We start from the raw sequence: 23700 nt of genomic DNA, 5'->3' as shown, positions 1-23700 counted from the left end.
GATCCCTGAATGCCGGGATCACGCCCTGAGCTGAAGGGAGAAGCTTAACAACTGCACCACCCAGGCGCCCCATTATTTGCAAATGTCTTATCAGATAAAGGGCTAGTATCCAAAAATCTATAAAGAACTTACCAAACTCGACACCCAAACAAAGAATCCAGACACGAAATGGGCAGAAGACATGAACAGACATTTCTCCAAAGAAAACATAGAAATGGCCAACAGACACATGAGATCTCACTGATACGTGGCATTTAAGAAACAAAACAGAGGAGCATAGGGGAAGGGAGGAAAAAATAAAACAAGAAGAAATCAGAGAGGGAGACAAACCATAAGAGACTCTTAACTCCAGGAAACAAACTGAGGGCTGCTGGAGGGTAGAGGGGTGGGGGGATGGGGTAACTGGGTGACAGGCATTAAGGAGGGCACGATATGTGATGAGCCCTGGGTGTTATTTACAACTGATGAATCACCGACCTCTACCTCTGAAATCAATAATATATTATATGTTAATTAATTGGATTTAAATTTTAAAAATATATTTAGAATTTTTTTTTTTAAAGTGATGGGTGATTGTCACATGCAAGCTGATGTCCTTTCCCCCAGCAGGAGAGCAAAGGCTGCTTCCCTGCAACCCCAGCACCAAATACAGGCATAATTTGTGTAAAAGATATATTCCAAGACCCCCCGGTGGATGCCAGAAACCAAGGATAATACCGAACCCTGTATACACTGTGTTTTTTCTATACCTACAAACCCACGATAAAGTTTAATTGATCTGTTAGGGAGAGCAAGGTATTAACCAGAACTAATACCAGGCATAACCATTATAACAATATCCTGTCGAAAAAGTTATGGGCATGGGGGCTCCTGGGTGGCACAGCGGTTAAGCGTCTGCCTTCGGCTGAGGGCGTGATCCCGGCGTTATGGGATCGAGTCCCACATCAGGCTCCTCCGCTATGAGCCTGCTTCTCCCTCTCCCACTCCCCTGCTTGTGTTCCCTCTCTCGCTGGCTGTCTCTATCTCTGTCAAATAAATAAATAAATAAATAAAATCTTAAAAAAAAAAAAAGTTACGGGCATGGGATCTCTGTCTCTCCCTCAAAATATCTCGTTCTGTTGTCCTCACCCTGCTTTTTGTGATGATGCGGATGACGCCCACGTGATAAGAGGAAGTGACGGGAATGACAGCTTGTGACGTAGCGCTACGCTCCTGCCTATTGGCCTTCTGACGTGGGGCAGGGGGTGGTGGGGGGGTGTCATTGGGAGGAAAAGCATCTGCTTCCAGACCGCACTTGACCTCAGCGGATCTGAAACCCCAGGGGATCAAGGGGGAAGAGCTGTCCTGCTGAGCGATTTTGCAAAGTGATTGTGCTTATTTTCAGTCTCACCCGCATGGTCTGAGGACCTGGGATCATGACCTGAGCCTAAGGTAGCCGCTTAACCCACTGAGCCATCCAGGCGCCCCTAACAGTTTTGTATTTATGTGTCTGAAAAAGAGAATGAAAGAGGGCAAGCAGGGGGAGAGGGGCAGAGGGAGAGGGAGAAGCAGACTCCCCCCTGAGTGCGGAGCCCAAAGAGGGGCTCAATCTCGGGACCCTGAGATCATGACCAGAGCCGAAGGCACCCCAGGTTTTTTAAATTTTTGAGTAATCTCTACAACAATGTGGGGCTCAAACTCGCCACCCTGAATTCAAGAGTCTCATGCTCTACGCTGAGCCAGTCAGGCGCCCCTACTTCAATATACAGTTTTTTGAAGAATTTATTTTCAAGTAATCTCCACACCCAAGGTGGGGCTCTAACTCACGACCCCACTGAGATCAAGAGTCGCAGGCTCCGTTGCCTGAGCCAGCCAGGCACCCCTTCAATATAAGTTTTATAATGACTTTATCAGGTTCCACAAAAGTCACCAGGGGCATTGGGTGATATATTGCTCTGATTCTGCATATTAATTTAGATTCACTTGACATTCATACAATATTGTTTTAACCCCATTAACATGACATATTTTTCGATTTACTTACATCTTTAATGTCTGTTAATACAGATTTTTAAATTCCTCCATTTAAGTGGTGTGTACCTCATTGTTTTTTGTTTTGTTTTGTTTTGTTTTAGATTATTTATTTATTTATTTGACAGAGAGAGACAGGCTGTGAGAGAGGGAACACAAGCAGGGGGAGTGGGAGAGGAAGAAGCAGGCTCCCAGCGGAGGAGCCGGATGTGGGACTCGATCCGGAAACGCCGGGATCACACCCTTAGCTGAAGGCAGACGCCCAATGACTGCGCCACGCAGGCACCCCTCCTTGTATTTTTGTTATATATCTCTCCGAATAGTTAGATATATTCCAAGTATGTTGATTTTTGATGCTATTATCTATGGAATCTTTTTTTTAAGTTTTATTTATTTATTTGAGAGGGAGGGAGGGAGAGCACACTAACGGGGGAGATGGAGATGGAGAAGCAGACTCCCCGCCGAGCAGGGAGCCCGACCCGGTCTTGACCCAGGACCCTGGGATTGTGACCTGAGCCGAAGGCAGAAGCTTAACCAACTGAGCCACCCACACGCCCCCTTATGGCATCTTTTATCAAATCCGATTTAAAAAAAAAAAATACTGCGATACGGAAATGGAATTAATTTCTGTATTTTTTTAAAAAGATTTTATTTATTTATTCGACAGAGATAGAGACAGCCAGCGAGAGAGGGAACACAAGCAGGGGGAGTGGGAGAGGAAGAAGCAGGCTCCTGGCGGAGGAGCCTGATGTGGGGCTCGATCCCATAAAGCTGGGATCACGCCCTGAGCCGAAGGCAGACGCTTAACCGCTGTGCCACCCAGGCGCTCCTAATTCCTGTAATTTGATTTTGTCTCTAGAAACCTTGCTAACTCTCTTATTAAGCCCCCACATGTATCTGCATGTACTTTTGGGTTTTTCTACATAAAGATGTCTTTTTTTTTCTTTCCTTTCCTTTTCTCTTTTCTTTTCTTTTTTATTTCAATTCTTACACCTTTTATTTATTTTTATTACCTTACTACACTGGGACTTAATGCTACTCCAAACAGTATGCTGTTTTCTGAAGACACCCTTTATCTTGTTAGGGAAGTTCTCCTTTATTCCTAATTAGCTGTGAGTTTTATCAGGAAGGTGCTTGAAATCACCCAATGCTTAATAATTTTCATCTCTTGAGATTTAATCGGTCAAGGGCCAATTGTGAAAATAGAAGCCATGGTAAGGGTTTCAGCGGAGGGAATTGAATATGAAGAACTCGTTGTGCAGATATCGGGAGGTGAATGGAGCCCTGCCTGGACGTGCTGGACCACTTTAAGTACCCAGCTTGAGACCTTTTTTTTTTTTTTTTTGGTCTTTTTAAGATTTTTTGTTGAAATACATTTGACAGATATCATTAGTTTCCAGTGTACAACACAGTGATTCAGTATTTGCGTGGATTAGAAAATGATCGCCACACTGTCTAGTCAACATCCATCACTATACATAGTTACACCTTTTTTCTTGTGATGAGAACTTTTAAGATCTACTCTCTTAGCCACTTTCAAATATCGAATACAGCACTGTTAATTATGGTCACCGTGCTGTACGGTATGTCCCCAGGACTTATTTTACAGCTGGGAGTCTGTACTATTTTTTTAAGTTTATTTCTTTATATTTTTAGTAATCTCTACACCCAACACGGGGCTTGAACTCATGACCCCAAGATCAAGGGTTGCATGTTCTTCCGACCTAGCCAGTCAGGCGCCCCGGAAATTTGTACTTTTGTTTTGTTTTGTTTTAAGATTTTATTTTTTTAAGCAATCTCTATACCCAGCTTGGGGCTCGAACTCTCAACCCTGAGATCAAGAGTCACATGCTTTACTGACTGAGCCAGCCAGGGCCCCAGAAGTTTGTACTTTTTTTAAAAAAATTTTTTTATTATGTTATGTTAGTCACCATACAGGACATCCTTAGTTTTTGATGTAGTGTTCCATGATTCATTGTTTGCGTATAACGCCCAGCGCTCCATGCAATATGTGCCCTCCTTAATACCCATCATCATCCTATCCCGATCCCCCACCCCCCTCCCCTCTGAAGCCCTCAGTTTGTTTCCCAGAGTCCATACTCTCTCGTGGTTCCTTCCCCCTTCTGTTTACCCCCCCCTTCCTTCTACCCTTCCTTCTCCCACGGATCTCCCTGCTATTCCTTATGTTCCACAAATGCGTGAAACCATCTGATAATTGGCTTTCTTTGCTTGACTTATTTCACTTAGCACCATCCCCTCCAGTCCCGTCCCTGTTGCCGCCAATGTTGGGTAATCGTGCTTTCTGATGGCTGAGTAATATCCATTGTATACACGGACCACAGAGAAGTTTGTACTTTTTGACCTCCTTCGTCCATTCTGCCCGCCCCTGGCCTCTAGCAGCCAACAATGTGTTCTTCTGTTTTTTGTTTCTTTTTGTTTCTCACATATAAGTGAGATCATATGGTACTTCTCTTTCTCCGTCTGACTTATTTCACTTGGCATACTGCCCTCGAGGTCCACCTGTGTTGTCACAAATGGCAGGATTTCCTAATCTTTTCAGGGCTGAAGAGCACTCCATCGTGTACATATGAGCTCCATCTTCTTTATCCAGTCGTCTGTGCGTGGTTGCTTACGTTGTTTCCTATCGCGGCTCTTGTCCTATCGTGGCTAATGCTGCGGCGGACACACAGGTGCATGTGTCTTTTTGACTTAGTGCTTTCCTTTCCTTCAGATACATACCGGAAGTGGTATTGCTGGACCATATGGTAGTTCTATTTTTAATTTCTTGAGGAACCTCCATCCTGTTTTCAGAGTGGCTGCACCAATTTACGCTCCCACCAACAGCACACGAAGTTTCTCTTTGTTTCCACGTCCTTGCCAACACTTGTTGCTTGTCTTTTTGGATGATTCCAGCTTGAGATTTGTCAGACCCCCAGGCGATGTGAGTTTATGCTGCACAGTGTGGGAAACTTGCCTTCTTTATTTTTTTATTTTTATTTTTTTTTTAATTTTATTCATTTATTTGACAGAGAAAGGTAGCGAGAGAGGGAACACAAGCAGGGGGAGTGGGAGAGGGAGAAGCAGGCTCATAGCAGAGGAGCCCGATGCGGGGCTCGATCCCAGGACCCTCGATCCCAGGACCCAGGGATCACGCCCTGAGCCGAAGGCAGACGCTTAACAGCTGAGCCACCCAGGCGCCCCAAGACTTGCCTTCTTTAATCCCGCTCTGCCCAAGGCACTATTCCCTGCAATTCATGAGGAGAGGGGAGTGGAGGGGTATACCTGGTTACCTCTTGTTACCTCTGTTCACTCAGCAGAGACAGTCCTCAGTTCTGGGGAGCATAATATTTATACAAATGTTGAGATCACTCATTAGAAAAGAAATATCACATTTGGCACATATATGAATAAATAAATAAATAAATAAATAAATAAATAAATAAAATCTTTAAAAAAAAGATTTTATTTATTTATTCGACAGAGATAGAGACAGCCAGCGAGAGAGGGAGCACAAGCAGGGGGAGTGGGAAAGGAAGAAGCAGGCTCATAGCAGAGGAGCCTGATGTGGGGCTCGATCCCACAACGCCGGGATCACGCCCTGAGCTGAAGGCAGACGCTCAACGACTGTGCCACCCAGGCGCCCCTCCAATCCATACTTTTAACCTGGATCACAGTGCAATTGTTTGCTTTCCAGTTAAACACATTGCCAAAATCTTTCAAAGCAGCTTTCTGCTTAGAAATTCAAATGAAAATGTTAAGTAATAAAAAGTGCTGGCTTATTATATAGTTTCTGACAGGTCCAGCATCCTGGGTGCCAGAAGGTAATTCTATCTCAGGCGCTAGTAAAAAGATGAATCTTGTATACACTAAAATGGTGATATTACAAGATTCCGGTGTCACCTGTCAAAACATGAATATCTAAAAAAAAAATATCTAGAATGCAAGTTTCAGTAAGCACTCGGGGTGGAGGGCAATCAGAATACAAAAGCAAGCAAAATCCACATAAATTAACTCCTACTAATCCGAGAAACCGATATACTGTATATGTAAATTGCAAAACACTGTCTAGCTAGACGTTAGTTTCTAACTAAATTATGACAGGTCGTTCCAGCATATATGTTCCCTTCCTGCGATGTTTGTTTGTTCTGGCAAGACTCCAAGAAGCACTGGCCCCTGAAAACAGCTCAGCAGAAGGCAGCTCTGAAGCAATTGCTTCAAATTTGCCAGCTAATAAGTCACAGGATTGCAGTCATCACTAACAGGACAAGCACCAGAATGTAGATGTTCTTTGTGAGAGGTTTTTTCCCCCTATAGTGAAGCAGCTTGCTGTAGCTGGCCAGGGGCTCTGGGTGTACCCCCTTTGTTTGACCTTTGCACATTGGCTTCTCTGCTGTCATTGGGTCACCTTGGTCATGGATCAGCACAGCCAAATCTTTTTTTTTTTTTTAAATGTTTTATTTATTTGAGAGAGAGAGGGAACATGAGTGGAGGGAGGGGCAGACAGAGAAGTGGGCTCCCCGCTGAGCGGAGAGCCTAATGCAGGACTCGATCCCAGGACCCTGGGACACTTAACCGACTGAGCCACCCAGGCGCCCGTGGCATGGCCAGATCTTTAGACATGTGATGAGCGTTCCAAATGTCAGCCTGCTGCTGCCGAATTGCCCTTCCTCGCTCTTTAGTAAGTTCCAGATCCTGCTCCGTGATGGCCACCTCGTCCTCCTGGCTCTGCATCTGGTCCCACTCCTCGTGGCCCTCAAAGGGAGGAGCTGCTCTCTCTTCGCCTCTCCTCTGCAGAGAGAGGAGATCCAGCTCTCACCTCCTAGTTGTCGCATCAGGTTCTTTACCTGAGGACTGTCTCCCCAGATCCGCGGGACGTTGCTGCGGTGGGTCTGGATGACTGTCGAAGTCCTGGAGCTGCGGTTCCGGGGGGCTCCAGGTTTGGTACGTGTCTAAGGGACTGTAGGACATGATGGGGAGCTAAGACCCACTGGCCCTGCACAGGACTCCCCGAAGCAGCCCCGGGGCTGGACGCCCAGGCTGATGGGGAACTGGGAAGAGAAAGGGCTGGGGCTCGGGGCTGAGGCTGCCTGCACACTCCTGTTTCTCTTTTCTAGCTGCTCTGGCCCTCCGCTGAGCTCACTCCTGATTTAAATCGTCTTTGGAAGGCGATCGCGTCCAGATTCACATCCGGACAAGCATCCCAGCCTCTGGGGGCCTCTGTATTCTCCCCTGCTGTGTCAGATGCAGAGGGGAGACATGATCGGTTCTCAGCTCCACCCCCCCCCATGGCCCCTGCTGCCCAAGTTCCCCTTCTGTGGTGACCACAGCTCTGTCACCCACAGCTTCCTGTCGGGGCTTCCTTGGCCTCACCCCCCAGTTTGGGCCATTTCCTTCCCTGCCAGAGGGACCTGAACACGGGCTCCTGCCCTGGCCGGTGCAGACATGGTGCCCCTGCTGCTGCTGCCCCTGCTGTGGGGGGGTGAGTGGGCCGAGGGAGGGGGGCTGGCCGGGCGCAGGTGGGAGGGGGCTGGAGCCACAGCTGAGCCCCCGTGTGCCCGCAGGGTCCCTGCAGGAGGATCCAGGGTACGAGCTCCGAGTGCAGGACTCGGCGACGGTGCAGGAGGGTCTGTGTGTCCAGGTGCCCTGCTCCTTCTCCTACCCCTGGAGCTCGTGGTCTTCCCCTGGGATGCCCTACATGAACTGGTTCCGGGTTGGGGACAGCTCATACAGACGTTATCCTGTGGCTACAAATGACCGAAGGAAAACGGTGAAGACAGAGACCCAGGGCCGATTCCTCCTCGTTGGGAACTCCCGGGACAACAACTGCTCCCTGAGAATCAGAGAGGCCAGGACGAGCGACCAGGGAGCCTACGAGTTCCAAGTGGAGACAGGAGACTACAGGAAATATACTTATGAAGATAAGCAGCTGACCCTGCAGGTGACAGGTACGGCAGGGGCCCCAGGAGAGGGCTCTGGGACGTGGAGACCCCCCTCTTAGAACAGGAACAGGACACTGGAACATTCCCTGCTCCAGGTCTTGGGGCTGGGAAGGTGGGAAGAGATGTGGGGGCCCGGGGTCAGCTTGTGCCCTGAGGCCCTGGTCCCTCTCAGGGTCACACTCTGGGTCCCCACCTCCCTGGGGCCCAGGCACCTCCCTCTCTCCTCCTCAGCCCTGACACAGAAACCCGACATCCACTTTCTGGAGCCCCTCAAGTCTGGCCATCCCACAAACCTGACCTGCAGTCTGCCGGGATCCTGCGAAGAAGGAAGATCTCTCGCCTTCTTCTCCTGGGTGGGGGGTTCTCTTGACTCACTGGACCCTGGGACTCTCAGGTCCTCGGTGCTGACCCTCATCCCGAGGCCGCGGGACCACGGCAGCAACCTCACCTGTCAGGTGCAGCTGTCAGGAACTCAGCGCACCGTGGAGAGAACCATCAGGCTCAATGTCTCCTGTGAGTGCTGGAGGGAAGGCTGAGTCCCTCGGGGCAGCCAGCGGGGATCCTGTGTGCGCCTTGGGAGTGTAGGTGGGGAGGGGACCAGGACAGCAATCCCCACCTTCTCCATGTTCCCCTACACCTCCTTGGGTGCTGGGTCAACTTCCCTCCCAATCTTCACGGCTAAAGCAGGCCATATCTTTGCATCCTAGACGCTCCCCAGAGCCTCACCATCAGTAACTGCAGCGATGTTACAGGTAGGAAAGAACCTGTTTTCTTGGGGGCTGGGACCTGGCCCTGGGGTGGGCGTAGGGGGTCAGCTCCCAGCAAGGGGGTGAGGATTATAGCTTGAATGGGATCAGATACGGGAAAAGCAAAAGCTAAAAGTCACCAGCCTCCCTCCTCCACGTCCCACGGACGCATGCACCTGCATTCCCACGCCCACACGCACAAACTGTTCAAAGCCCATTTCACCTCACCGACGCCCTCTTCTGGTTTCCCACCTACCCCTGCACCCCAGCCTCCTCCCTCCTATTTCCTGCTGTGTTCACTGAGTGAAGCCACCGAACAGTCCAGGCGTGTCCCAGGGGGACACTCAGCCTCCCCTGAAGATACGAGGCCCAGATACTTGAGGTCAACCTCTTTTGGGTGTAAGACCCAGCCTGTCAACCCTGGCGGAACCAAGTCATTGGGTCAAGGAGGGAGAGGGAAATGCCAACCAGCTCCTGGGAAGGAGGGAAGGATGGAGACTGCCAGACTCCACAGCTGGTGCCCTCTCTCTCTCTCTCTCTCCTCATCTCTCTCCTCAAAGCCCTAGGGACTCTGCAAAACACCTCATCCATTCTCATCCGGGAGGGCCAGGCTCTGCGGCTGCGCTGTGATGCTGACAGCAACCCCCCTGCCGAGCTGAGCTGGTTCCGGGGGTCCCCCGCCCTGAATGCCACCCCCATCTGCAAGAGTCCAATCTTGGACCTGCCTCAAGTAGGGGCTGAGGAGGAAGGAGACCTCACCTGCCAAGCTCAGAACTGGCTGGGCTTTCAGCACATCTCCCTGCATCTCTCTGTGCTCTGTGAGTGTGGGGACCCCTGGGGGACAGGCTGCCCTGGGGCCTGGGGAGGAGAGGCACCACTGACCCTTCTCCTCCCTCCCGTAGATGCCCCATGGCTGCTCCCCCCCTCCTGCTCCTGGGAGGGCGAGGGGCTGCACTGCCACTGCTCCTCGAGAGCCCAGCCCGCCCCCACCCTGCGCTGGCGGCTGGGGGAGGGGCTGCTGGAGGGGAACCACAGCAACGCCTCCTGGACCGTCACCTCCAGCTCTGCGGGGCCCTGGGCCAACAGCTCCCTGAGCCTCAGCGGGCCGCTGGACTCCAGCCTCCGACTCAGCTGCGAGGCCCGGAACGCACACTGGTCCCAGAGTGCCGCCGTCCTGCTGCTCCCAGGTCTGGGGCTGTCGGGGAGCAGACGTGTAGAAGGGAGTCTGGATCCTGGAGAAGCCTGAGGCCGGGGGAGCTGGGGCCTGCACAGAGGGCTATTGGTGGCATGGGGTGCTCTGTCTGGGGCCTAAGTAGGACCTTCAGCAAGTTCCACGAGGAGGTAGGAAAACAAGAGACGAGTCCTGGAAGTGAGTCTCGACACACCTCTTCTCTGTAGGGAAATGCGCGTTCCCGGCGGGAGCCGTGCCTGCAGCGCTCGGAGGTGCTGGTGCTATGGCTCTGGTGTCCCTGACTCTCTGCCTCCTCTTCTTTTGCATGTAAGTCTTTGTCCAGGGAGGTACAGGGAGTGCGGAGAGAGGTCACTCAAGCCCAGAAATGCAGAGCGGAGTGCAGTAGATCCAGAGGGCCTCTCTTTTGGGCGGTGGGGGGATAACAGTTGTATTGAGATATAATCCCCATACTTTGACAGTGCACAATTCAATGGTTTTTAGTAAATTCCGAGTCGCGCATCCTTAACCACAATTATAGGACTTTGTCATCAGCCCCCAAATGAAAAAGAAACAAACAAAAGAAACCCTCTCCTCCTTAATTTCCCTCCTGCCCCCCCTCCTCCCCCAGCCCTAGGCAACCACCAATCTATTTTCTGTGTCTGTACGTTTGTCTATTCTGGACATTCTGTGTAAGTGGAATCATAGAACACGCGGTCCCTTGGGACCGTCCTCGTTCCCTTAGCGTGATGTCTTCAAGGTTCACGCATGTTGACGCGTGTGTCAGTCCTTGATCCTTTTTCCATTTCCATATGCCGAGCGATCGCATGGACGGAGCACATTTGTCTGTCATTCATCTACTGATAGATATTTGGGTTGTTTCTACTCTTCGGCTACCACGAATAACACGGCTATGACCGCTCGGGCACACGTTTTTCTGTGTTAGAGGGATCTTTAGTGGTGGAAGTTTGGTCTGGCCAAACCTCTGCTCATCGGAGGGCACGGAGTGCTTCCTTGCGCGTCAGGAAGGTCTGAGGCTGGTTCCAGGGTCTGGATGCCGTCTCACCAGACAGCGGGCAGCCTGCCCATGTGTGCCCGAGCCACCGTGGTTACAGCGTGCTGGTTTCTCCCCTTAGAGTGAAAGCCCGTAGGAAGCAAGCATCCGGGAGTCGAGAGGGCCTGGATGATGAAGACCCTGTCATGGGTACAGTTGCCTGGGTGAGTGATGCTGGCGTTCCCTCACGCAGCTGGGGGGCCCTGGGCTTGTCCACTCGGAGTCCAGATGGAGCTTCTAGCATTTCCCCACCCCCTGCTCCACCCTGGTCACCTGGGCAGACACCTGGGAGTTGACTTGCCTTCTGTTTTTTGCCTTCATCTCCCAGACCCAGTGGCCCTCTGGTCACCTCTTGTTCCGCTACTGTTGATCACTCTTTGCTGGGCACAGCCTGACAGAGCCTCTCCCCAGATCGACGGCTTTCCAGCCATTCGGGAGTTCCAATGATGTTGTTTGCTGCCACTGTTTAGAGAATCGGGTCACGTTTCTTGGTCTCATGTTTCAAGTCCTTCGAGAGGTCTCCCCTGATGGCCACTCCAGCCACACTGGCCTTCTCACGGTCTCCATGCACACCTGCTCCCCTATGACTGAGAGCCTTTGCATGCACAGTTCCTCCCACCTGGAATGCGCTCCTGTCGCCATTCCCACAGACCCCCTCCTGGGATCGTCCTTCTAGCTCCAGTACTAACAGCTTCTGCTCTGGGAAACCTTAGCCCTCTCCCTCCCTGCCAGTGTCCACACCTCTCTCCCCTGCGTGCCCCGAGCTCCATGTCCATCCCTGTCTCGAGGGGCACCTCACATATCATCACTGCCTTTTCCTGTCTCCGCCCTCTTGTATTTGTGACGTCTCTGAGGGCGGGGGGCTGCAACTGTCTCTCACTCCATCTGTGTGCAACCTGTCCGTTCTCCCCGCTTATAAAATTGCACCCGTGTTACCCTCAATGGAGTTACCCAAAGTGCTTCATTCGTGACCAAGCTCTTATCTCAGGAGCAAGCATCGTTTATTTGCACTTACGTATTTTGTTCACGATACGATGAGCAACTGGGAGCCTCCTATCCAGCCTAAGACCTCAGACGCTGACCCGAACTTCTATCTGCCCGGGTCGCTCTGTGACCCATCGGACTCTTTAGTTGCTGGCGTTATCCCATATCCCGTATGCCTGCAAGAGTCGCTGTTTCATGTCATTGCTTCGGAACCGACAGAGCTTGTCACGTTCTGTGCGCTCTTCTTCGACTTGCTTTTTGTAGACCCGACACCGCAAGTTACATCGAGGAGGTTCCTGTCTGTGGTGCGAAGTCGCAGTTGTCTGTGTCATTCTGTGATCTTATCTATTGTCTACGGTCCTGCTGCTGGACTTTCGAGCTGTTCCGGATGTTCTTGTTCGTATCCCATTGCAGTCACATGCACGAGCTTTTCTTTAGCGGTAACAAGAGTTGAATTACTCGGCCAGACGGTATGTGAATGCTCCGATTTGCAAGGTTTCCCGGGGCAAGGGCATCTACTTACACATCCGTCTGTGCCTATTGGATCCTGTTGATTTATACTCTCTCCAGCACTTGGTTTTCTGAATGTTTTTCGTCGTCTCACTATCTCACTACGGTATTGATTTGCATTTCATTGGCTGCCAGTGAGGATGACATCTCTCTGTCTTCACTGGCACGTGAACACCTCCTCTCTAAAACGCCTGGTCCCATCTGCAGCCCATTTCCCTATTGGGTGTTTGACTTTCTTATTGACTTTATTGGAAAGCTTTATACATTTTCATACTATTTTTTTTTTCGGTTATATGCATTGTAAATATCTTCTCCCAGTGACTGACTTGTCTTCACTTTTTAAAGGTGACCTTGATGAACGTTAGTTCTTAGATGTAATATAACCATATTCACCAATCTCCTCTTCTCTGTTGAGTGACTTTTGGGTCTCATTTAAGAAAAATCTTTCTTATTCTAAGACTAGAAGGATATTCAAGTATATATTTCTTTCTTTCTTTCTTTCTTTCTTTCTTTCTTTCTTTCTTTCTTTCTTTCTTTCTTTCTTTCTTTCTTTTTTAAGATTTTATTTATTTGAGAGACAGCACAAGCAGGGGGAGCGGCAGAGGGAGAGGGAGAAGCAGACTCCCTGCTGACTGGGGAGCCTGATGTGGGGCTCGATCCCAGAACGCCAGGATCACGCCCTGAGCCAAAGGCAGACGCTTAAGACTGAGCCACCCAGGCGCCCCCTAAAAGTGCGTTTTCTGATCACTCATCAATGATACGCAGGATGAACATTTGTTAAAAATTTATGAAGTGTTGGGGCGCCTAGGTGGCTCAGGAGGGTGAACAGCCGGCTCTTGATTTTGGATCAGATCATGATCTCAGGGTGGTGATATCGAGCCCTGCACCAGGCTCTGTGCTCAGTGTGAGTCTGCTCATAACTCTCTCTCCCTCTCCCCCTCTCCCCCTCCCCCCACCCTTACTTACACACACGTGCACGCACGCTTACTCTCTCTCTTTCAAATAAATAAATAAATCTTTTTTAAACAGTTATGAAGGGTTGGGGGGCGCCTGGGTAGCGCAGTCATTAGGCGTCTGCCTTCGGCTCAGGGCGTGATCCTGGCGTTCCGGGATCGAGTCCCACATCGGGCTCCTCGGCTGGGAGCCTGCTTCTTCCTCTCCCACTCCCCTGCTGTGTTCCCTCTCTCGCTGGCTGTCTCTCTGTCACATAAATAAATAAAAAAAAAATCTTTAAACAGTTATGAAGGGTTAGGACGCCTGGCTGGCTCAGTGGGAGGAGCGTGCGACTTTTGATCTCAGGGTCAGGGGTTCAAGCCCCATGTTGGGTGTAGAGATTACTAAAAAAAATAATAATAATAAACAACTTTTAAAACTTTGTAAAGTGCTTTAGCATTTTAAAAAATGACAAATTTTTTAGATTTAGATTCCCGTGGCTTTGGTAGCTGGACCCTTCTTAGATCTCCTCGCAAGCCTGCTGCACTGTACTTTTACAGAGATAGATGCGCTGTCTGAAATATTTGTGACATTCTTGTTTTAACTGTCGTGGCTAGCTGAATCAAAGCAGCTGAATTTGATGCAACTATAATGTTCTTTCCTTCAAGAATCAGCTTGTCCTCTTGGACTTCAGATATTGCCCAAGAAACCTGGCCTCATGCATTCTCTGCAGATTTTCTTCTAAGAAATTTTATACTTCGATAAATTGAAATTTCAATAAATGACTCACTCTCCTGAATCAGTGACGGGGAAGTGAGCACACTCAGACCCCGTCCTCTGGTCACAGAGGTTTCTGTCACATGGAGTGTGGGTAATCGGCAGCAGAAGATTGAACAGCCAGTTCCTTAATTTGTCCACAGAACTTCTCCTTCTTTCTACTCTGGCGGGGCCGAACACCCCTGCAGAGTTCTCCTGGGGCGCCACCGTAAACGTTCATCTCCTCAGTGACCCCCAGCTCTCTGCGGTGCTGGTCTGGATGCTGAGAATCCTCTTTGTTCTCTCAGTAGATGCAGCAACGTGTGAAAAGCAATTACTTGTTTATTGATCGTATGTTCTTCCGGCTTGCTAAGCTCTTGTGTTGTTGTTTTTTTTATTTTATTTTTTTTTAATAGGACGTTCTTTTTTTTTTTTAAGATTTTATTTATTTATTCGACAGAGATAGAGACAGCCAGCGAGAGAGGGAACACAAGCAGGGGGAGTGGGAGAGGAAGAAGCAGGCTCATAGCGGAGGAGCCTGATGTGGGGCTCGATCCCACAACGCTGGGATCACGCCCTGAGCCGAAGGCAGACGCTTAACCGCTGTGCCACTCAGGCGCCCCTGTTGTTTTTTTTTTTTAAGATTTTAGTTTTAAACAATCTCTACACCCAATGTGGGACTCGAACTTACAAACCCTGAAATCAAGAGTCCCATGCTCCACCGAATAAGCCAGCCAGGTGCTCCTAAGCTCCTTTGTTAGTGCTAATAATTTGGATATAGACTTTGAAGTATTTTTTTTTTAAAGATTTTATTTATTTATTCGACAGAGATAGAGACAGCCAGCGAGAGAGGGAACACAAGCAGGGGGAGTGGGAGAGGAAGAGGCAGGCTCCCAGCAGAGGAGCCCGATGTGGGACTCGATCCCGGAACGCCAGGATCACGCCCTGAGCCGAAGGCAGACGCTTAACCGCTGTGCCACCCAGGCGCCCCGACTTTGAAGTATTTTTAACATTTTTTTTTTCATTTTTTAAAAATTAACGTATAATGTAATATTGGTTTCACGGGTACAGGTCTGTGATTCATCAGTCTTATATAATATCCAGTGCTCCTTCCATCACATGCCCTCCTTAATGTCCATCATCCAGTTACCCCATCCCTCCAGCAACCAGTTACCCCCTCCGCTCTACAGCCCTCACTTTGTTTCCTATGCTTAAGAGTCCCTTATGGTTTGTCTCCCTCTCTGATTTCGTCTTGTTTTATTTTTTCCTCTCTTCCCCTATGATCCTCTGTTTTGTTTCTTGAATTCCACATATCAGCGAGATCATATGATAATTGTCTTTCTCTGATTGACTTATTAGCATGATACCCTCTAATTCCATCCACATCGTTGCAAATGGCAAGATTTCATTTTTGATGGCTGAGTCATATTCCATCGTCTATAGATATCACAACTTCTTTATCCATTCATCTGTCGATGGACATCTGGGCTCTTTCCACAGTTTGGCTATCGTGGACATTGCTGCTATGAACATTGGGGTGCAGGGGCCCCTTCGGATCACTACATCTGTATCTTTGGGGTAAATACCCAGTAGTGTAATTGCTGGGTCGTAGGGTAGCTCTATTTTCAACCTTTTGAGGAACCTCCATCCTGTTTTCCAGAGTGGCTGCACCAGCTTGCATTCCCCCCAACAGTGTAGGAGGGTTCCCCTTTCTCTGCATCCTTTCCAACATCTGTCGTTTCCTGAGTGGTTAATTTGAGCCATTCTGACTGGTGTGAGATGGTATCTCACTGTGGTTTTGCTTTGTATTTCCCTGATGCCGAGTGACGGTTGAGCATTTTTCATGGGTCTGTTGGCCATTTTAACAGGTTTTTTGTTTCGATTTACAAAATATCACAGGGGAGCTTTCTGGCTCAGTCAGAAGAGCTTGTGCCTCTTGATGTCCAGGTTGCGAGTCCACATATTTTAGAAATACTGTATCCTCTCGGTGAATTGAACATTTGATCACACAGAGTGATCCTCTCTATCCCTACTGGTACCTTTTGTTTTAAAGCCTAGTTGGTTAGATCTTAATATAGATATACCACTTTGTCATTGGCTAGTAAGCTGTCTGATATATTTACATTCTTTGTTCCTCCAATTTTATTTATGCTTCAGAAGTGATTTTCGTAAACAGCATATAACCAAGTTTTTTTAAAAGAATTTTTTTTTAAAGATTTTATTTATTTATTCGACAGAGATAGAGACAGCCAGCGAGAGAGGGAACACAAGCAGGGGGAGTGGGAGAGGAAGAAGCAGGCTCATAGCGGAGGAGCCTGATGTGGGGCTCGATCCCATAACGCCGGGATCCCGCCCTGAGCCGAAGGCAGACGCTTAACCGCTGTGCCACCCAGGCGCCCCTTTTTAAAAGAATTTTTTATTTTTTATTTCTTAAAAATTTTAAGTAGGCTCCACACCCAGCGTGGGGCTTGAACTCACAACCCTGGGATTAAGAGTCTCCTGGTACTGACTGAGCCAGCCAGGTTTGGACAAATCCAATTTGACGTCCTCTATTTGTGTTTACCGTGGTTATTAATACATGCGGATTTTGTTCTCCTATTTTACCTTTTCCTTTCACTTGGTTCCATTTTTTTTCAATATTTCATTTTCTCCTTTCTTAAAAAATTAACCTCTCTCTTATACCCAACAAAAAACTTTAGTGTCCGGGGCGCCTGGGTGGCACAGTGGTTAGGCGTCTGCCTTCGGCTCAGGGTGTGATCCCGGCGTTATGGGATCGAGCCCCACATCAGGCTCCTCCACTATGAGCCTGCTTCTTCCTCTCCCACTCCCCCTGCTTGTGTTCCCTCTCTCGCTGGCTGTCTCTGTCTCTGTCGAATAAATAAATAAATCTTAAAAAAAAAAAAAAACTTTAGTGTCCTGTTACATATCTCTCGTTCTCCTTTCCCTCCACTTTCCACGCTGTTGGTGTTTTTTCTAGATCTTCATTTTTCATTCTGGGTTATTATGAACATACTTCGCATTTTTCTATTTGGTCTTTTGTGTAATACACAGCCACACATTTGACGGAGGTATTTTGTCACCTTTGGACCCAGATTTAGTGCAGCGCTTTCAGGTTTTGTTACTTTTATTCGTATTCTTCCTCCCAGTGTGCTTTCAATTTGGATTTTCGTGTATCAAGACTTCTGAGGACTTGTGTGTTTGAAAATTTTTTTTAATGCTCCTACATTTGAATTTCATTTGGCAGGATATAAATTCTAGGATCGAAGTGATTTTCCTCCAATGCTTTATTTTATGATTTTATCTCATTTTTCTTTTAAGTAATCTTTACACCCAACATGGAACTCAAACTCACAGCCCCCAGATTAAGAGTCACACGCTCTACTGACTGAGCCCTCCGGGGACCACCCCCCCCTTCCTTCAGTGCTTTGAACACTGTCGTCTATTGTTTCTTGCATCAGTGTGCCTGTCAAGAAATGTTATGTCTGGGGGCGCCTGGGTGGCTCCGGTGATTAAGTGACTCTTGATTTCAGCTCAGGTCATGATCTCAGGATGGTGACATCTAGCCCCATGTCAGGCTCTGTGCTCAGTGGGGAGCTTGCTTGAGATTCTCTCTCTCCCTCTCCCACTGCCCCTCCCCCTGCTTGTGCGTTTGCACACTCTCTCTCTCTCTCTCCGAAAAAAAAAATTATGTCTGTCCAAATCTTGCACATTTGTAAGTAATTCACTCATTGTCCCTGGAAACTTTTACACTTTTTTCTTTGGTTTTGATATGTTTAAGATTTACTGGGGCGAGGGGCGCCTGGGTGGTACAGCGGTTAAGCGTCTGCCTTCGGCTCAGGACGTGATCCCGGCGTTATGGGATCGAGCCCCACATCAGGCTCCTCTGCTAGAAGCCTGCTTCTTCCTCTCCCACTCCGCCTGCTTGTGTTCCCTCTCTCACTGGCTGTCTCTATCTCTGTCGAATAAATAAAATCTTTAAAAAAAAAAAAAAAGATTTACTGGGGCGCCTGGGTGGCGCAGTCGTTAAGCGTCTGCCTTTGGCTCAGGCTGTGATCCCAGCGTTATGGGATCGAGCCCCACATCAGGCTCCTCCGCTGTGAGCCTGCTTCTTCCTCTCCCACTCCCCCTGCTGTGTTCCCTCTCTCGCTGGCTGTCTCTATCTCTGTCAAATAAATAAATAAAATCTTAAAAAAAAAAAAGATTTACCATGCTATGCTGTATTGGAGTATGTGGTTTCCCTGGTCTTTTTTCTTGCATTTGTGGGGCACTTTTCAGCCGAGGTGGCTTATCTTTCTTCAATTCTGGGAATTTTATCTTTATTTTGTTCAAGTGTTTGAACACTACGTTTTATTTATTTATTTATTTTTAATTTCCTTTGTATTTCCAATAGCATAGCAGGCCTGAGTTTTGTTCCTGGCTCTGCCGGTGACTAGAGGAGTGACTTGGGCAAGTTACTTCACCTTCCTCCACCTCAGTTTCCCTAATCCATAAAACAGGGAGAATAAGCCTCATTCACACTTAAGGATTAAACGTGATTAGTAAACCTTCAATATGGCCTAATCAGTCATAGCATTACAGAATTTTATTTTATTATTTTTTTGCATTACAGCATTTTATTTTTATTATTTTTTTAAGATTTTATTTATTTACATATTGGAGAGAGAGCACGAGTGGGGTGAGCGACAGAGGGAGAAGCAAGATCTCCGCTAAGCAGGGAGCCCGATGCGGGGCTCCATCCCGGGACCCCTGGGATCATGATTGAGCCCAAGGCAGATGCTTAATGAACTGAGCCACTCAGGTGCCCCAACATTACAGAATTTTAAATGGATGAGTGAGTAGTTGAATTGGTAGGAAGTGTGTGTGAAGAGGAGGATGAATGAATACATGTCCCATTAGCCCAACTTCCCTTGGAGACCACACGTGCCTTGCTCCTTCTCTGACTCCCTTGTTTCTCCTTTCCTCAGGGTTCCAGGAAAAAGCCCTGGCCAGACAGCCCCACGGCTCAGGAGGCCCCTGCGGGGGACGCCCCTCCCTCAGGGGAGCAACAGGAGCTCCATTACGCCTCCTTCAGCTTTCAGGAGATGAAGTCGAGGAAACCTGAGGAGGACGCCGCTGGCACCAACGAGTACTCGGAGATCAAGACCAGCAAATGAGGACGGCTGAGCGCTTGGTGCTGGCCTGAGGAATCGCAGCCCCTGGGGGACAGAAGTCAGGCACCGATCGATCGGCGAAGCACGTGGAGCCCTGCGGCAATATGAACAGGAAGGACTGGCCGAGCGTCCCCAGGTAGAGCAGACTTGGGCTCCAACGTAGGCTGTCAAGCAAGTCACTGCGTCTCTCTGTGCCTCAGTTTCCCATTCTGTAAATCAGAGATTGTGCATCCTGCCTCAGAGGTGGTCGTGGACATTAAAGAAATTAACAGGCAGAAATCAACCAACAAACGTCCCGTCTCACCTGTCTCACCTGCAATCAGTACCTACTGCTCTCTCTTCTTTGGACAGAAGGGTCCTGCTGGTAAGTTACCCCGAGGCTGGGGGCGACCAGGCCCAGGGCGCAGGGTAGCAACCTGCTCGTGTCATTCTCCTTCCCAGAGCTCTTCAAAGCCCGGGGATAGACCAGCCCCTTCGCCTGGTGTTTGCTTCATGATACAGCATCTTATCATCTCTGTGGAGTCTTCTCCTCGTCCCACATGTACCTGTCAATTCTTCCAGCACATTCCTTCACCTCCTGACCTCCAGTCCCTTCCCTGTCTCATGGATGGGCCCCACAGCGATCTGTCCAACAGCCAGAGAGCTGACCCCGAGTCTCCCGGACAAACCCTTTCAAGGCTCCCTAGCCTTAGACAATACACCACAAGCATCAGCCGCCCCTGGCTTCCAAAGTCATCACAGCCTCCCCGCTAGCGCCTGTTGGAAAAGAAACAACGGTCTCAAAATGGAGGCACTTGCCCCCACAAGAGCAAACCAAGATTAACGGTGGTTTCAACCTCTCCCAGAAATGTGACCTTTAAACAGAGGATCTGAAATTTCCTGATCATTACTGGTGAGGACATCTGCAGGGTAAGATCTTCCCCCGAAAAGATGGCCCGATCTGAAAAAATCTTTTCTTTTGATAAAAACTCCCTTGCTCCACCCTCCTGCCTATAAAAACCTTCCACTCCGTGCAACTCCTCAGAGCACCTGTCTCTTTACCAGAAGGGATGTTACTGGATTCGGGAGTCTTTGAATAAAGCCAATTACATCCTCAGATTTACTCAGTGGAATTTTTGATCTTTAGCACTGCTCGTCTGCACCTCTGTCTGCCTTCCTCCTTACAACCTCCGTGTTGTTCTAACCCTCAGCTGTGCGGTTTGAGAGCCGTTTCCTGGAGGCCCTGCCTCTTTGCTTCCCCTGGTGGCCCCCCGGCTGGTCCTTCCCACCTGCGTCCTCGCACAGATCCCAGCTGAGAGCCTGGACGGAAAAAAGAGCTCATGCTCTCCCCTCCTCTAAAATTGGACTAATTTTTTTTTCAAGAAAGCACAAAAATGAAAACAGCCAATATTTCCCCAGTAGCACGGCAGTGCCAGTGCTTTTCTGATTTTAAGTGCCTGACACTAACCTTTTGATTGAGGTACAAAACAGAAATTTTTCTAGAAGGAGGTGGGGCAAGAAAGTTACTAGCAGAAGGAAAGGATTGTTCCCAGGCTAGGCTGCTTTCCCTTGTGTGGGGAGGTGAAGGTAAGGGGTCTCCTGCAGATGACCTCATCTTCCTTCGGGGGATGGAGGGGCCCTCGTGGCAGACTCATCGGCGCTAATCCAAAAATTCCGGACTGATCAGTCAGGATGACATTTCTGGGGGAATGACAGAGATGTCAACCAACCACCTCCACTTTGACCTCAGTCTGTACTTTTTTTTTTTTTAAAGTAGGCTCCATGCCCAGCGTGGAACCCAACGCAGGACTTGAACTCACCACCCCGAGATCAAGACCTGAGCTGAGATCCAGAACTGGACCCTTCACCACTGAGCCACCCAGGCACCCCCCTCAGCCTGTACTTTCTAACTGATTAAGTTCTTCATTCCAGCTTATCTCTTAGCTCGGCAAAAGACCTTGGAGTGTGGGGGACAGCATCCTGTGATGGGAAATGAAACAACCCCCTCGAGCAGTAAAAACTGCCCTGAGCCAGCAAGACCCAGCATGACTGACCCCAAGATAATGATCAACCTGACCTTTACTGCTCAGCCGCACGTCTCCACTGCCCTTTGTCCCACATTTTCTTTTCTTTCTTTCTTTCTTTCTTTCTTTCTTTCTTTCTTTCTTTCTTTCTTTCTTTCTTTCTTTTTTTTTCTTTAGAAAGAGCACGAATGTGTGTGCAGAGTGGGGGTGGGGAGCGAGGGGCAGAGAGAGAGAATCTCAAGCAGACTCCGTGCTGAGCACGGAGCCTGGTGCAGGGTCTTATGTGACAACAACCCTGAGATCATGACCTGAGCCGAAATCAAGAGTCGGACACTTAACCAACTGAGCCACCCAGACGCTGCCCACATTTTCCTTAGATAAACCTAGGAAGATTTTCAGCACTCTGAAGACAGTCTTTGAGACGTTAGTCTGCTGTCGTTCCGCTGTTGGCCTCCCTGGAGTAATTCCTGTCTTGTTCCACCACCGCTTGCGTCTCTGCCTTTGGAGTGGCTGAACCCGGTCTGTTAGGGACTCCCAGAGCCGGCTGCCCCTGCAGCCCTCCCACGATCCCCGGTTATAGGAGCTTGAAACTGCAGGTAGATTATGTGTTAAGTCCCAGTTTAGGGATTTGGCCTAAATGACACTATTTTGTGCTTGTGGGTTCTTTTTTTTTCTAATTCCAGTATAGTAAAAGTACAATGTTATATTAATTTCAGCCGTACTGTATAGCGATTCAGCAATTCTATACATTACTCAGTGCTCACCGTGGAAGTGTGCTCTTAATCCCCTCCACCTGTTTCTCCCATCTCCCCACCCCCCATGCCTCTCGTGACCTTCAGTTCTCCAGAGTTAGGAGTGTTTTTTGGTTTGTCTCTAAGCTTTGTTTATTTGTTTTGTTTCTCAGATTTCACGTATGAGTGAAATCATATGGCATTTGTCTTTCTCTGACTGACTTATTTCATTTAGCGTTATACCCTCTAGCTCCATCCATGTTGTCGCCAGTGGCAAGATTTCATTCGTGTTTGTGGCTAATATTCCACTGTATACATATACCACCACATCTTTTTTTTTTTTTAAGATTTTACTTATTTATTTGACAGAGAGAGAGGCAGCGAGAGAGGGAACACAAGCAGGGGGAGTGGGAGAGGGAGAAGCAGGCTTCCCGCTGAGCAGGGAGCCCGATATGAAGCTCGATCCCAGGACCCTGGGGCAGGACCTGAGCCGAAGGCAGACGCTTAATGACTGAGCCACCCAGGCGCCCCTCTGCCTCATCTCCTTTATCCCTTCATCTACCAGTGGCCACGTGGGCTGCTTCCATAATTTGGCCATTGTAAATAATGCTGCAACAAACATAGGATACTTATATCTTTTGGAATTAGTGTTTTTGTATTTTGGGGGTAAATAGTAGTGCGATTACTGGATACTAGGGTAGTCCTATTTTTAACTTTTTGAGGAACCTCCATACTGTTCTGCCCAGTGGCTGCCCCAGTTTGCGTTCCCACCGACAGTGCATGACGGTTCCTTTTTCTCCACAGCCTCTCTAACACTTGTCGTTTCCTGTTGTTGGTTTTGTTCTGTTTTAGTTTATTTTGTCTTAGGGGCACCTTGGTGGCTCAGTCGGTTAGGCATCTGCCTTTGTCTCAGGTTCTGATCCTGGGGTCCTGGGATCGAGCCCCACGTCAGGCTCCCTGTTCAGGGGGTGGCAGAGCCTGCTTCTCCCTCTCCTCCCCAATCATGCTCTCTCTTGCTCTTGTGCTCTCTCGCTCTCTCTCTCTCTCAAATAAATAAATAAAATCTTTGGGGGAAAAAAGTTTATTTTGTTTTAGTTATCTCTACATGCAGCATGGGGCTCAAACTCATGACCCCGGGATCAAGACTGGCATGCTCTTTGACTGAGCCAGCCGGGCGCCCCTCTTGTGATTTTGATTTTAGCCATTCTAACAGGTATAAGGTGATATGAGGGTTTTTTTTTCAGACTTTATTTTTATATAATCTCCACACCCAAGGCGGAGCTCAAACTCACAACCCTGAGAACAAGAGTCACAGGCTCCACCAACTGAGCCAGGCAGGGGCCTCTGGGCTGTTGTTTTTTTTTTAAACAAATTTCTGCACATCTTCTCACTCATGCTCAGCATCTTCCCCAGTCTCCTGCTTCTCCATAGCTGGCCTACCATTCTCAAAAACTACCCTCTCTGGAGGTCATACTGAGATCTTAATTCTTAGTGGCGGCCTGACAAGCTTGGCAGCTTCCCTAAGATACGAAGTTCACTGGGGAGCTTCCTCTTCTGGGTCATTCCGGTGGCAAATGCTGAGTGCAGTCCTCTGTGTCACTAGCAGTGAGTACATCGTGGGTCCGTTAGCAGCAGTCTCGGGAACTGGCTGGGAGACAGCATCGGAGCTGGTCCTTGCAGACATGATCTGTCTGGATCCCATTAGACTCCCCCTCC

General features: G+C 48.8%; 1 protein-coding gene across 2 annotated transcripts; it reads left to right on the top strand.

Moving 5' to 3' along the window:
* Positions 1–7396: 7396 nt before the first annotated feature.
* On the top strand, positions 7397–20346 carry SIGLEC5 (sialic acid binding Ig like lectin 5). 2 transcript variants are annotated; one of them, XR_006775770.2, is made up of 10 exons: positions 7397–7489; positions 7572–7955; positions 8181–8462; positions 8657–8701; positions 9256–9513; positions 9598–9882; positions 10094–10193; positions 11000–11081; positions 19065–19614; positions 19692–20346. XR_006775770.2 is itself a non-coding variant. In XM_045775168.2 (9 exons), exons 1-9 carry the CDS (start codon positions 7453–7455, stop codon positions 19251–19253), a joined length of 1662 nt encoding a protein of 553 aa, XP_045631124.1. In that variant the 5' UTR covers positions 7397–7452; the 3' UTR covers positions 19254–20346. The 2 variants fall into 2 exon arrangements, 1 of the variants encoding a protein (XP_045631124.1); XM_045775168.2 differs by having other exon boundaries at positions 19065–20346.
* The last annotated feature ends 3354 nt before the right edge of the window (positions 20347–23700 follow it).

Source organism: Ursus americanus, chromosome 21 (genome assembly GCF_024610735.1).
Source record: "Ursus americanus isolate L20-20 chromosome 21, mUrsAme1.1.p, whole genome shotgun sequence".
NCBI lineage: Eukaryota > Metazoa > Chordata > Mammalia > Carnivora > Ursidae > Ursus > Ursus americanus.
This window is presented reverse-complemented; position numbering and strand designations above follow the sequence as displayed.

Bases quoted from the DNA above. Each gene is read 5' to 3' on its own strand.
- SIGLEC5 (XM_045775168.2), top strand. From the start codon at position 7,453: ATGGTGCCCCTGCTGCTGCTGCCCCTGCTGTGGGGGG. The intron at 7,490-7,571 runs GTGAGTGGGCCG...GTGTGCCCGCAG, and splicing joins GCTGCCCCTGCTGTGGGGGG to GGTCCCTGCAGGAGGATCCA. The intron at 8,463-8,656 runs GTGAGTGCTGGA...TTTGCATCCTAG, and splicing joins CATCAGGCTCAATGTCTCCT to ACGCTCCCCAGAGCCTCACC.